Source organism: Corapipo altera, unplaced genomic scaffold (genome assembly GCF_003945725.1).
Source record: "Corapipo altera isolate COAL_440 unplaced genomic scaffold, ASM394572v1 63, whole genome shotgun sequence".
NCBI classification, from domain to species: Eukaryota; Metazoa; Chordata; class Aves; order Passeriformes; family Pipridae; genus Corapipo; species Corapipo altera.
Genome location: NW_020884928.1, coordinates 1,636,686 through 1,652,123, shown reverse-complemented (window position 1 = coordinate 1,652,123; position 15,438 = coordinate 1,636,686). Strand labels below are relative to the sequence as shown.

Genomic DNA, 15,438 nt, shown 5'->3' with positions numbered 1-15,438 from the left:
CAAATAATATTTTAAACCACTGGATTAGTGAATATATTCTGTGCTGAATAAAACTTGATCAAAATGTTTGTTTTTTTTCCCCATAGAAGATGTAGTTATCCATGAGTTTGCTACTCTCTGTCTAGCACATATGGCTGTTGAATGTACTACTAAAGTAAAAATATTTGAGCAAGGTGGATTAGAACCACTTATCAGACTGCTAGGTAGCCCTGATCCTGACGTTCAGAAGAATTCACTTGAATGTATTTACCTTCTGGTACAGGTAAAGTTTCCTGTTGTTTGTTGCTTTAACTTACAAAGGCAGACAGGCACTTCCCTCCCCAACCCCCACCCCCCCCGCCCCTGACATCCTCTGTGGGGGAAATAATTTTAAAATACTTGTTTCCTTTACTTCCCAATGTCCATCAGTGTATTTGAACCATCACACTCAATCTCATGAATGTTAAATTAGTTATGAATATAGCTGATTTGACTCTAATTCTGTTGAACTTGATGCAATTATCTGTGGTGTGCTGCAGTATAAGTATAATCAGAATGCGATTTAGATTTTTTAAATAGGAGTTTGTTTTCTCAGTTGGAAAATGCCAATTGTGGTAATGAGAGTCATAATCTGTCCATCCAAAAGGTTGGAATAATCCTGTAAATTAAAGAATGACCAATTGCATTGTGTCTTGTTTTGACCAGCAGGTCCATAGCACAATTTTGAACATATTTTTAATGATAGGTGAATGCTGTCAACAGCTACTTTCCATACTGGGAGGAATAGGTTTGTTATTGGCTACTTTCACACTCAGTACTAATGTCATCCATATGCTGCTTAGCAAAAGAATGGTGCATTTGTATGGCAGTCCTCTTCCATGGCTTAAACGAATCTATTCAATAATGAATTCAGTTTATAACTCTATCTCTTTTGGGGCATCAGAGCATGTGTATTCAGAATCACATTCTACTCTTTCTCCTTTTTTACTATCTCGCTGTCTTTGTTGCAGGGTATATCTGGATAACTGCACCTGGTGCTTGCTTATATTGATAAGGATAATTGCATGCTGCACATGTGCAATAAGCTATTTAAAAGCAAATTGTAATTTATTTATTTATTTTCTATTTTAATATAATCAACTGCTGTCTTTTTATTAAGCTGCACATTCTCTGTTCAAAGTTGAAATTTTAAATTAAATATAATTACTAAAAAAAAGGAAGATATAACCAGGCAACCACAGTTGACTGCAAAAAACTGTTTTCCATGCACTGAGTAAACAAAAATGGTGAAACTAAAAACTAAAACTTCCTCAAAGAAACATTTATGTTGAGACAAACATGGTGAAACCAAGAGTAAATGGGCTTCCTTAGGCAGAACTAGATTCTGTAGTGTGTACTTCAGTCTTGAAAAAAACCCTAGAATTTAAGTTTCACGGGGCTTGATTATATTCAGTTTGATTTTTAGCTCAAAAGAAAGAAATCTTCAGAACTGAAAGCTCTGGAGTATTGACTAATTTTTTGATGTCTGTAATCAGACTTTTGGTGTTCTTTCTGTAAGGTCAGGAGTGGATGTATTGTTATATTCTCTATCACTAACTTTATTTGTTGAATATTTTACTGCAGGATTTTCAAAACCGTGCTGCAGTTAGTGAACTGAATGTAATTCCACCGTTGCTGGAACTACTGGAATCTGAATACCCAGTTATTCAGTTGTTAGCCCTTCAAACCTTAGAAGTAATCAGCAAAGACAGAGAAGCCAGGATAATATTGGGAGACAAAAACGGATTAGATTGCCTGCTGAAGATACTGGAAACCGATGTACAGTTTACTTGCTTTAAAAGTTTTTTCATTCTTGCTACTAATGTTTGTGTGACTAATGAGAAAATATTACTTATGTTATGGAAGAGTGAAATAAGAAGAAAGAGTTCCTTACTTGGAGTGAGCTATGATAGAAATACGATAGGCTAGGATACCTAGCTTACTAAGAAAGGAAGCAAAGGGATTTACCAAAGTATTTATATTTGTTTTATTGCCTTATTGCTCTTAGTAATAAATACTGGTTTGCATTTACTGTCCATTTCTCAAACTGTTGTAAATATCAGAAAAATTCACCATATAGCTTTTTATATGATGTTTTCTCAAATTTTTTTATTATATATAGAACTCTGGTGCTGGTTCCTAGTTTGAACACTGATCCTTTTTTCCTGAATTTACTTTGATATCGATGGCCTTAGACATAATTTCTACCTTGGAAATGTTATTGTTTATGTTATTATGATATTCAGTTTAGTACTTTTTCAGTTCAGGTGTCACCATGGGACATAATGCATAGAGAAATTTGTGAAGTTTTTGAAATTTTAACATGACAGGTGCCTGTCTAACCCACTTTGATGTAAATGAGAAACTTCTGGAGGCTTTAGTGGTTTCGATAAATTGTGTTGCATCCCAAGGCATCATCAAATAAATTAGATGAAAATATGAATATGAAATATGTTCTTTGCAGTATGAACAAACTGTCCAAAAGAAAGTTACAACAATTATCCTACAAACTTAAAAGCCAAAGATATTTTAATCCTGATTTGAAGGTTATTTGTTTGGGTTTTTTTCTTTATTAGGAACTGAGTGATTTACACATCAAAACTCTTGCTGTGTTGGGAAATTGTCTTGAAGATGTGCATACTCTGCAACTGATTCAGCAGACAGGAGGCCTTAAAAAACTCCTGTCACTTTTAGGAGTCTCTACTGTTCCTGATATTCAGAAGAATGCAGCAAAGGCAATTACCAAAGCAGCCTGTGACTGTATGTGACTTTTCAATAATCCATGGACATAAAATTGTTTATGAAGTAAATTTTTATCCAGAATGAGATTGTCTTACATGGTTGAGGATAGTACTTGTGCTAGGTTTTACATATATATATATATGTATATGTATATATATATGTATATATGAGAAAATTTTAATATTTTCCTTCAATTTATTTTTAAATGTAATATATTCTTGCAAAATGCTGTTCTCAAAGAAAAATGGAACTTTGAAAATATGATCTTTTTCTTTTGATTAGTGATGCCAGGTAACTGCCATCTTAAGCCACCTTTGCTGGCACTTTCTTACCACCATCAGTTAAGACTTCATCTGGCATTCAACTGCTCGTCTAAATGTCAGGCAATTTCAAATACAAATTTCTTTAACAGAGGTCTGAAAGAAAACCTTTCAAATGGCTTGCAGATTAATATTCCCAGGGGAGTTAAATATTTTCATTGTAATCTTTTTATAATTATTCATCCTATAGTTCTTTTTTATGTACTTTTCTTTAATTCACCAAGGAATTCTGAATTAGGCAGAACATGCTCATCATTTTTGCCCACAAGGATGGTCTTTTAATCAAGCTACATTTGAAATTCTTTCCATATATTGGCTTCTGAGTTGCAACATGTGCCAAGTAGTGTTGTGTAAAAAAATACAACGTAACTAAAAACATACTTCTGTCTATAGAAGATTTTAATTCTGTCAAGGGATTCTTATGATAGAACTGTGACAGTAGAGCTTAAATATTTCATTAATATTTCTGGCACTTTGTGTTCGAATCATGGCTTTAACTGATGAGTATTTTAAAAATATGTTATTTAATTTAATACATGGGTAAAATAATCTCTCCTTTCTACAATATTTCAGACTTCCTTTCTTCTCTCCCCATGCTGTCTTTCCAATTCTTTTCTCACCTTGCTTAGTTTGACATCATGAATATTTGTAATTATTTGGATTGCAAATGATTCACAAAAAGAGTGGAATCTGCCTTTCCTAGTATTCTGTGGATTTCTCTGTGCTTTCATCATTATCTGTTGGAAGCTTTGCAAGTCACTGAAGATTGTTTTCATTAATGTTCAAGTATCAAAGATAGGAAGGAACCTTCTTATGCCAGTATTTTTTTGTGTATTTTCCTGTATTGTTATTTTATTATGCTACTTAGAACTGTCAGTATCATTTTTATAGTCCTGTGACAGGCTTATAAGGTGTATGCTAAGCAGATTTATATTTGCTCCTACTGCTTTCTACTGCATCTTACTCCTTTATCATATTTATTTTCAAATAAGCATAGCCTTCTTTTCCTCTTTCACACTTTTTTTCAGTTTTTGTGGCCTAATATTTTAGCAGCTGTTAGTAGAAGCATGTCTGAACACATTTTTAAAGCACGGTGGCAAGAACTACACATAATGTATTACAGTACTGCCTATGATCTTATATCATGGGATGTTGCCGTCAGTGAAGATGCATCTTCTTGTCATGCTTCTTTACAAATGGAGTCAATGTGGTTTCATTATAAAGGTTTGCTCTCTTCTTCAGCCTATGACAGTTGGTATGGATACAGCAAGCTGGGAAAATAGATGAAAAGAACATTTAAAATATCTGCTTTCAAGATGTAGAATTTTGGTGACACCCAGTTAGACAAAGGGATACTTGTCCTGGTGCAGGAGAAAACACAATCCAGTAAAGTCTCTGCTCAGTGTGGCCCCCAGAAGCATTGAATTTTTCAGATACATAGGGCTACTGTCAGTCTTCCAGAGGGAAGAAAAGTGGCATTGAGGATATTACAAGAAATAGCCCAAGTGCAAAAAGAATACAGAAATATTTGCAGTCCTTGTTTGTTTGATTGGATTCTGGTTGTAAACATACTAAACAGCCTATCCAAACTGCAACACTAATGTATACAGTACTAGTACTTGCCTTGATGTGAATCCAAAATAATACAACACAACTCTAAGTTCTGTAGTGACTTTTCCATTAAATTTGCCATAGCCATACAGTAGCTGACATTCTTCAGGTTTGATAATTTACCGACATTTCCTGCATACATGGGAAAAAATAGTATTGCTTTTCATTGGAATGAAAAAGTTCCTTCTGGAATGACAGAACATGTATCGAGCTGTTTTTTTAATTCTGGAAGCTGAGTATTCAGCAGTGTCTGGTTTTGAAATTATTATTGTTGACAGATGGAATTTAATTTTGATGGGGTTTTTTTCCTGATAGATGTGATCATAGCAAGCAGTTTTGGTTTATGTCCCCTTCAGCCCTTTGCAAAGGGACTCGTGGTGGTGTTATAAGATAGATTTATCCCTTAAGAGCTATTCTCAATATCAGAATAAATTACGTGGTACAAACATGATATTCAATTTGAAATAGCATCTTTAGGCTGTTGCTCTGTTTAAGTACATTAAAATTGATCACATTTCTATACATAATCATTATGCCTTTGCCCCTGAAAATTTTTTTGTTCGGTACATAATTTTGAATTTAATATATTAATTTATTGATGATTTTATTTTGTATGCTCAGAATTATAGTGGTGAATTATACTGTGATTCCCTCCTTGCCCAGCAAATAATGCAGTCATTTCAGAATGCAAAATATAATTTAATGCTATAAATTATTGAATGTTTGTGAGTGGATTATCTGGACTGTTGATTAAGGAGGGCCTGATTTCCCCTGTCAATGCCAGACACACCAGCAACAACAAAATGCTATGGAGTGTGTATGGAGAAAGTGATGATCATGCTCACTTGGGCTTGGCCTCACTCTGCCAAACGTCTGGTTCGAGCCTCTCCCTGTTCTGTATCTGTATCTGAGTGCAAATCCTTTCAAAAGGGAGCACACTAAACATGCTCTGTAGCCTGCTTACCATATGCATTTCATAATACAGATTTTCATTTATCTGGGTTATGTCAACTCAAGATAAGTGAGAGCTCATGGTAATATTTAACATTAACTTCTTTTTTCATTTGAAATTGGTATAAATAATTCCATAAAGTGGTGACAGTGACCTGAATAGGTGATCAGTAGAATTCTGATTATGATTTTGGGGCAAATAGGAAAATATATTGAATAACAAAGGTTATCTCACAATGGGGTCAGTGCATGAAAAACTGGACAGAACTGTTAGTACTCCAAACTCTTAGTTGCGTGTGCTTGAGTATTTTGCTTCGTGTTAAATCAATGAATTCAAATCACTTAGGGGTTAAGAAAGTCATCACTGTAAAAATGGTGTGGGCACTCACATGAGAAGTACTTCAGTAGAAAGGATGCTTTTCAATTGTGCATTCTTTCTTTTCTGTAGCAATGGAAACAAAGGAACAATTCATACAAACAGAGGGGATTATCAGAAAATATTCATTCCTTATATAGAATTGGTGCCTAGGTTGTTAAAATATTAATAATTTTCATCGGTCTAGCTACCTAAATATATGTGGATACTCTTTATCATAAGTTCAAATTCAAAATCTGTTTTTCCACATTATCAAAAAATATTTTTCTGTTTAAAAAATTTTAAATCACTATTTTCACTAATCCAAATTAATTATTCATATTATTATTTCATATATGCATAAATTATCTTTAAAATGAAACACTTATCATTATAGCTGCCTTTAAAAGCAAGAATAATTTTAAAGAAAATTTGAATAGTAATAAGTAACTTGCTGTATAAAAACCAAATTACTGAATCATGAAGAACCTCCAGAGATCATTATCAGGGATTATGGACTACTTTGTTAAGCAACAGGCCAGCGCCATACTTGATAACTTCTCAAAATGGTCTCTAATCCCAATTAAGGCCTTCTCCTGAGAGCTGGCCAGTATGCATCAAGGTTGTGGCCAAGGTTCTGCTGACACTTAAAATCTTCTCTGTTTTATTTGTTGCATCTTTGCTTTGTGGTTTCATTTGCGTTAGTGATGATTCTAAAAATGTTTAAAATTGAGCTAGAGAGAAGAAAGCAGCTGTATCTGTCTCACCTATGTGCATTGAGTCATTTCTGCTGTAACTAGATTTTCAATCAAATTCCCTTTTCATTGACTTTGCGGACTTGTATTTGTTTACTTTTATTCACTATAGGTTCAGATTTATCTAAAAGAATACTTATGATATTTTCCTTTCCTTTTAATTTTTTTTTATTTGGAGGATGACAGTCCGAAAAAGGGAGAGATCCCTGAGAGCAGTAGTAAGCATTGGTAAAATTTCTACGTGTGTTGAAGTCCCACTGACTTCTCAGTTCATGAATTTTTTTAATACATTCAAAAATTCTACCATTTAGATAGAACTTCAAGCATGTAATTAATCTGCTTTAAATTATGCATATGGTTAAATGTTTATTGACCCTCATCACTGTACAGCTTCTGTGCTGTCCAGTGCCTTTCTGGATAAGAAAGTTTCATCAGGGCTCTTTCTAACAAACACCTGGATTTCTGATCTCATCCATTCCGGGATGAGGGAGTTTATTAGTTTGTTAGTATCTACATACAGATGTCTGTCGATACTCTGTTGAAGCTGTGTGTTGTTACCTGGGTAGAGGAAGGGAACATCTATGTCCCTCCCAGCTGCTGCCAGTCATCGCAGAGTAGGTCAGCAGGGAGCCCTGTGTCACCAGGCGAAGCTACAAAATTGAAATTCTCTGCAAATTGTGCGTTGATGAAGAACTATAAGCTGTGCAGAATTTAAAATTTTCTTTGTAACTCCTCTTGCCTTTTTTTGGCTTTGTATCAGTATGTTGGCTTTTGCAGTATGGTAACCGATACTCCACCAAGTTCAATTGTACATTTACTAGTATGTTCTTCAATTTTATGCATTTGGACTTTGTTAGCATAAACTGAAGTTAAGCATGATCCTGAGTAAGTATGATCTGTTGAATTGGAAAAGCTATTTCCATCAAGCCTGTATACATTCTGCGGTTTTAAATCTTTTAGAGAACAAACTTTGCCTTCTGTTGGGCTGTGTATGTTTGAAGCTGTATTTAATAGCCATCGTTTGGGCTTGATTCAGAGTTCACTGAAGTCTAATACATGAGTTGGACTTCAGTGATCCTTGTGGGTCCCTTCCAACTGAGGATATTCTATAATAGGATTTGGCTCAGGTCCTTTGTGCACATTTCTAAATGGCCAATGCCCCTGTTACCAAATATTTCCAGCAATTATATGAAATCAAATTCATGTCCTTTCACTGATCTGGAAAACAAATGCTGATTAATGCTATTGTTATTTCTCGTTTAAAGCTGAAATCAGAAAAATCTTAAATGAGGAAGAGGTTGAGAAATGTCTCCTAAACCTTTTGGAAACTGGCAATGATGAAGTTAAAGTTGCTGCTTCCCAAGCAATTTCTGCCATGTGTAAGAATGTAGATAGCAAATGTGCGCTTGGACTCCAGGGTAAGTAAGGTGGGAAAGGATAAGCTGAGAATTTGTGCTTTTTCTTTTATTAGGAGACTGACATGGTTTACTTAAAGGTTCATATATACAATTATTTTTTTCAAAGGGATTCCCCAGCTGGTACAGTTGCTAAGTAGTGATAATGAAGAGGTAAAAGAAGCTGCAGTGACAGCATTAGCTAGTTTGACAGAAGCCAGTCATAGTAATGCAAGGTGAGTCTCCAATAATTAAATTATTATTTAAAACAGTAATCTGAACACAAGTGATAATATTTTGATTTTTAAAAATGCCTTGTCTTGTCCTTATCCTGGGATAGGCAGGTCTGTTTGAATTTGACTGTAAGGTGCTTTTTGGTTCTTATGAGTCATCTGGAATAGGTTGGTTTTCATCAGTGTTACAAGAGTTATGCTGTCTCTACTAACGTTTGCTTCATCAAGGAAAGGTATGAAGCAGATGTAATGAAAGCAGAGATATAAATCATGTTTTGAAGAGAACATATGAGCAAAATATGCCTTATAATAAAAAGCATTTGATATGGAATTTTTTTTTAAATCCCAAATCATTAAGATAGTTTAAAATTTTATGGTTCATACAACTTTTTTGACTGATCTAAATCCAGTCTTTGATGGAGATAGCTCTCAGATCTTCTGAATATTGGCATTGTCTTGGTCTTTCTTTTTTGTTGTTGTTTCCCAAGTAACGGAGAATGCTTCTAGTGTATTTTCTGAAAGAAAAGAAAGGTAACTTCAGTATCCAAAATAACTAACAAAGGATGGTTAGCTGACTATATCTTCCCAAACAATTGTATCAACTAAATTCTGCTGTCAGTTGGAGAGTTTTGTTATCCCAACTCTATTAAAAGTCCTGTTCAGGGAAAAGAAACAGAGCAGTGTGTGACGTATGTGAGCAATCACATGTAACTTACAAACCATAAAATAAAATTCCTTAGAAGTTTCCTGGAATATACTTAAGAAAGTTGTAATCAATTCATAGGCATTCTTTGAAGTGAAAAAATAAAATAACTCACAAAATAAATTATTTGTTTCAATTTATTGATTCATCTCTAATAGTCACCAGTATTCACTTAATGTTACCAGATGGAGCCATAATTTGATGCAAGAGAATAATACTCTGTTCTCAGATTCACATAGTAGATTTTTTTTTGTCTGATACTCTGCTCTCCTCATGTGCTGGACTCTTCAGTTGGTGTCAGTGGGAGTCATACACACATCAAATGAGCACAGTACTGGAGTCTAGGGGTCAAACTTTCAGCTCTGCTACAGCTGTTTTTCGTAGTGCAGTCCTTTGAGGTTTCACATTGTGAAAAGGGATTTTTGAGTTGGTATAGCAGCTTATGCCAACTCATTCCATTTCTTTTGCCAAGGAGATAGTCAGGACATTGTTTAGCTCAACTGCTGGAACAATTCTCTGAGACCTCAGGCAGGGAAATAGCTGTTTCTGTTCCTCTGCATTATAATGAAGTCCATATTTGTTTCTTGCTGGGCAGAGTCAGGAAATTGTAAAGGTGGCTCACATATACTTCTCTCTCTTTGCAATCCAGCTTCAAGTACAATATGGAAGCACCAGATAATCTAATCACATGTCTTCTGTGAAAATCAGGAAGCAATAATTTACATTAAATATGTATATTGGATGAATGCCATGTGATTATATAATTACTTCAAAGCTTCATTCCTAAATCAAAACCATTAATAAGTCATAGAAGGGTATAAGTGTGACTAGGATCTGTAGACGAATATATAGTGTTGAACCCTTAGCTGATACAGATTGGTATAGTTCCAGCTCACTGACTGACTATCTGGCCCGTATTTATTTTACATACACATAATAGGAAAAAAAAAATAGTTTGGAGAAAATTCATTCCAGATTGAGTCACCGTAATCATATTTCATTCTAGAGTGTTTTGTGTGTATGTACGCCACTGAAAATAAGTGTCTATATAATGAAGATGCTGATACACTTTTATAATAATGTGACTTTGCTGTGCAATTATGTTGACAATATTCTGATCCCAAATGAGACTAATGAGACTAACACCCTTTTATTGGTTATGTATTAGATTCTTGTTATAAAACCTCCAAGAATATTAAATCATAAAGATAGTAGTAGCAGGTAGACCTTATGTGGCAAGAACATAATGGCCACAGAAATGGGGAAGACTATTTGCTGTAAATGCTTTCACTTTTTACTGACTAGTCAAAAATTCAATCTTGTTGAACTCATATACGTGCATTCTGCCATATTTCATTTCATGAGCATTTTTGTATGTATTATATTGACTGAAGGATGTGTACCTTGCCCTTTCATTTTGTACAGTATATATTTCAGAATATAAACTGAGTACAAGACATCACTATTTTTGCTGGAGATTTGTTGTTCTTGTTAGGAATATTTGCTCAAGAAGTGTAGCCTGCTTTTCATATAATATGGAAAAAAATTACAATTTAAAACAAATTGTGTGTAATTAAGGCTCCCACAATAGCTAGCTCATAAAGATAAAGTCTTCCATTGATTAATGGCACAAGAACAGCATAGGTAATGGGCAATACTACCCCCCACTAATGTATATTAACCTTGACCTTTAGGTGCTTCCCCACAGCAATGAAAGGCTAGTTCTCTACCCCTGCCCAATCAATCCTTTGTTTCTTAACTGAGACAGCTAATAAAGGTGTCAAATATGGTGGAGATTTGGTAATTAGAACACCTGTTCACGATGAACGGGACAGAGACCAGCTTGTCATTTCACACAAGTCCCCCAGCAACCACGATTTGGCAAAAATAAATAAATTAATGAATTGCTCTGCCTACCAGAGTATTTTAACCAAAGATCTAGAGCAGAAGAGAACGTGAGTCCCATACAAGTGGTTTGAGTTTTCAGGTTTGCTGGAAAACATGGATTTTCAATATGATCTCTACCAGAACACATAACAATTATTATAAATAACTTCTAAAATATTTCAGCATTTAACTTTTTGCTGCAGAGCTGTTATTGTGTCACACTTCAGTAGCACATAGAAAAAACCACAGTGGTCAAATGCCTCATTAGTTTACAGACTGATTCCCCCAGATGACACTTTTATAAGAATTTTATCATAACGTAAGGACAGAGTTTTAATGCTGCTCTATACTGGTAATAACTTCTCTGTAAACTTGTTAATAATTAGGCTAAATAAATTTGCAAAGTATACTGCAGTTTAAAATCCCATGTACTTATTCTAACATGTTATGTCCCTATGTGTATATAGTTCCGAGGTCATCCATGGTATATATGTCAGAATTTGTTTCTGTGGTCTGCTTCTGGAAAAAAAGAGAACGATGTTCAGCTGGGCATTTGCATCCATTTTTTCCATCCCATCTTTTAATCCAGAACACTAACTTGCTTTATTGAAAACTGTATACACTTATTTGTACAACAAAATGCCATTTTAAGAATCCACGAAACCTGTTTCTGCTGTGTCCAAGCATAGGGTGATGTGGGCACAGTCATTTCAGTCAGGATGTGATGCACAAATCCAGCAATTACACGGGAACAAAGAAACAGCAGCGTCATCTATTGGGCAGGAAAATAAGTGATTGTGTGCCACACATCTAACCCTGGAAAAAATGTCTTATCTTGGCCTCTGCCTATTTTTTCCCATTTAAGGTATAATCAATTATTTTTGCTTTCCATGTGTTTAGGGTAAGCTAATTCTGTTAAATATGAATATGATGTTAGTTAGAAGTAGCATGTAGAAATAAGATCTCAAACATACCAGTTAGTCAGACATTAATTTGACCAGCTCTTTTCTTCAGTATTATTGTAGCACAAATGCCATTTCTAATAGCTGCCTTCATAAATCTGGCAGTGTCTGAATTCTGGGCACCTAATGGATTTGCCACTAAAGAAAAACATATGCTCTGGAATTTAGAACTGGGTACTGGATGTGAAAACTAATTAACAGCCTCAATAATATTTGTCCTAAATTGTTTATTTTAAGTGCAAAATTTATAGCATTCAGTTAGAGTTTGATCTGGGGGAAGAAGGAAAGGGATGGTTTTTCTTCATCTCTACTAAGTGCTGCAGGAATTTGTGGTACATGACAGACTTATCATATGGCAGAATATTTCTCCTGGGGTTTATAATTAGTGTCATTTGACATATTTCTGTATTATATCCGGATTTAAGATAGCAAAGTATCATCCCAACATTTAGCAAGCTTAGCCAGTTAACCAGCAAGTTTTATGTCTTTTAAATTCTTAAATTCTTCACAGGAATCAATGGATCTATTTACATTCACAGTTATGTCCATGTAAGCAGTTCCAGGCATCTGAATGTATGCTTTCTCAAATGTATCAGGATTGTCAAGATTTGGGAGTAGCTTGGGATAGGAAGATAGGTTGGAAACTTTTTGGTTATGGACAGTGCCCAGCGAGGAGAAAGCAAGTTGTTCCCTTAACTTCAGTGGACGTTGTATCTATTCCAAACTGAAATTCATACATTGATCTAAGGACTCAAAATACGTCCTCAGTCTGTTCCATGTGGATAATGCTCACCTGTAGTGAGAGTCTCTCACCTTTTTAAACTGAGATTTTCAGTACCCACAACAGACTTTTTACTGTTTGTAAGATGGGTATGGCTGTCAAGGAATGAATTTAAAGAACATCCAGTGTTCTTACATTCAAAATATTGTTGTTATTATTAGGAAGCAGTGATTACTACCATTAGGTAGTAATACCATTAGGTAGTAATCTTCCCTATTAAAAAATGGAAAACTTAATAATAGCTTTTCTCTTTCAAGACTGTAGATGGAACCTAATTCATATAAATATTGAAGCGTGGATATTACGTAAGGTAATACATTTGCATGAATATATGTGTTAATTTATGAGAACAGGAACACAAATTTCTAGCACAAGAGCTACATTTAATAACATAAATAGGTGGTAATCTACTATAGGGTTTGTCTTTTTTATGGTTTTATAGTTCTTTATGACATAAGTTGGTTTTTTTTGAAGGAGGAAATCAACAATAGAATGCTGCTGGCGGTATTGTGTAGATGTAATATGTTTTAATACTGACCCCTAGTGTCAGAATTATATTTTTGAGCTCATGTGCTGCAAGGTAAAGGGATTTTTTTGGGTTTTGTGGTTTGTGCTATTATTTTTTATATTAGCATTCATTCTGCTGCAGCCTGTAAAATACAAAGAGTTATGTCATGCCATGAACAGCTTCCTCTTTTTCTTTTCTCTTACTGTATATCCATAGTGTGGGGGATACTTTCTAATAAAAAATAAATAAAAAACCAACACAGTCATTTATGTATTGTTCCACTGAAAACTGCAAAATGTTTTATGGTAAATTTTTCCCTTGACAGAAAAACTGAGTTAAGTCCTAATGCTGGGATGTCATTCAGAAATGTGTTCCCTCTAAGACTTTAACATCACATCAGATGACTGATACACAACCCATGGACAGTACCCTGAATCATGCCCTGCTGTTTTGTACAGCCAGCTGTTGTATTTTTCTCTTACATTTGTGAAAGTGTGGCTGTATGGAAAAGTCCCTCTGTACTGTCAGACACTGTAGCTGTTTTGGTCTCAGTACAGTTCTTCTTTACAAAAAAACAAAATTGTTATGCATTTTCCTGGGTTTTTGTTGCTGTTGTTTTTAACTTTGTTGCCTATCAGGCAACTGAAGACAAAGACCAATACAGAGCATTCATCTCTATCTAACACAGATCTCATGTCACTGCATCCTGAAGTGGATGGGAACCTAAGTATATCCAAAATAGGTTCAGACAGAAAACAGAACACTTTGAATTGAATTGGGGTAATGATAACTATGTAGAAATTCAAGTCCTTGTTAATATAGCAAAATCTTCTGGGCTGTTGGTACTCCCCTACCTTCTAAGCCTTGCAGTATGATCACTATCTTAGCCATGGAAGGCTGGAATTTCACTTGGAGCATATGTAACTTCCATGTCACTTGGAGGACCTATAACTTCCCATGGTAGATTTCTATGGGATCAGGTGAAACATTCTTCTTCTCCGATGGAGACTTCTAAACCTGGGAGAGAAAACTTTCTTTCATCTAGTGGCACAAGTACAATGATTACCCTTGAGTGTGTATCCCTGCAGTGACATTCAGTGGCACGCACTGAGATAAATTACACTTTTTATGAATTTAAAGTGGTAAGGGTTATTTTACTTATGAGTAAATTTCAGACAAATTTATTGGTGCTTTGCATGCGCATTTTCTTTGTAGTATATTTCTAAATTAAATGCAAATTATTTAAGTGTACGTTTTAACTTTACTGTGGTGTGAATTTGTTTATTTTAAGTGTCTGTTAGGGAATTGCAGGGTTATGGCTGACCATGCTGTGAATTTAACCTGTGGCATGTTGTCTACTCGGACTGTCTTATACATAAGAGGGTAGAAGTAAGCTTTCACAAGTAACTTTAGCATTTTGACATGCAGCCTCAGTAATTTTATCTTAACATAGTAGTATATGTGTATTTTCTTAGAGATGTAATTTTAAGAGAGAAAACTAAAAGCATAGATTTCTCCCCTCTGAATCACTGTAAGAGCTTGAGCTTTTAGCAAGGCAAAACAGTCTCCTGACATTTGAGATAAGTTCAGTGTTATCCAGAAAAGAGTTATCCAGAAGTGAAAGACGGTGTCAGGTTTCACAGTCCAAAGTACTGTGTGTAGAGACTGACTTGGCACAGCTTTTTTGTCCTTCCTCAGCTGCTGCTCCCGAAGACGAAGAAAAGCCACCATATTCTCATTCCCTGTGTTCAGAAGAGTTGTTGTGAGGACCCTGATTTGGCATTTTCCTTCCTTCCCTTACACCTCCATGAAGGTTGCTGTGGCAACACCTGCATATTCCCTGTTATTTTGCTACTGTAACAGTGTGGGCTCCAGGCTCACAATATTTGTGCTGAGTTACTCATTTTTGCATGCACTACTTCTTGGATCAGAAAAAAGAGAGAGGAGGATGGTGTCTTTTTCATTAGCTTATCCTGACTGAAGGTACATGGGATCTTTCAGGAGTAAAAAGAGATTTTGTTGCTGAATCTCAAGCCTTCCACATAATAGTGGAAGTGTCAGAAATTCTTAAAAAAGGTTGCAAATAATATTATAGTTGAAAGTCTTAGATATCATGAACAGATAGCTCATTACCAATGTGCCTGTAATATTTTAAATTAAGTATACTGCAGTTTTAGAACTGAAATCTATGTAACTTTGTCAGATGAATTCAGTGATA

The 15,438-nt window shown here is 35.0% G+C and overlaps 1 protein-coding gene across 7 annotated transcripts in view; it reads left to right on the top strand.

Moving 5' to 3' along the window:
- The window catches only part of ARMC3 (armadillo repeat containing 3), a 61,220-nt gene that overhangs the window by 23,181 nt on the left and 22,601 nt on the right, over positions 1 to 15,438 (top strand). For all 7 annotated transcript variants that reach the window (XM_027658680.1, XM_027658677.1, XM_027658681.1 and 4 more), the window contains 5 exons: positions 87 to 262; positions 1,603 to 1,797; positions 2,595 to 2,778; positions 8,018 to 8,170; positions 8,277 to 8,382. In XM_027658680.1, coding sequence (XP_027514481.1) covers positions 87 to 262; positions 1,603 to 1,797; positions 2,595 to 2,778; positions 8,018 to 8,170; positions 8,277 to 8,382 — 814 coding nt within the window. The remainder of the gene's footprint in view (positions 1 to 86; positions 263 to 1,602; positions 1,798 to 2,594; positions 2,779 to 8,017; positions 8,171 to 8,276; positions 8,383 to 15,438) is intronic.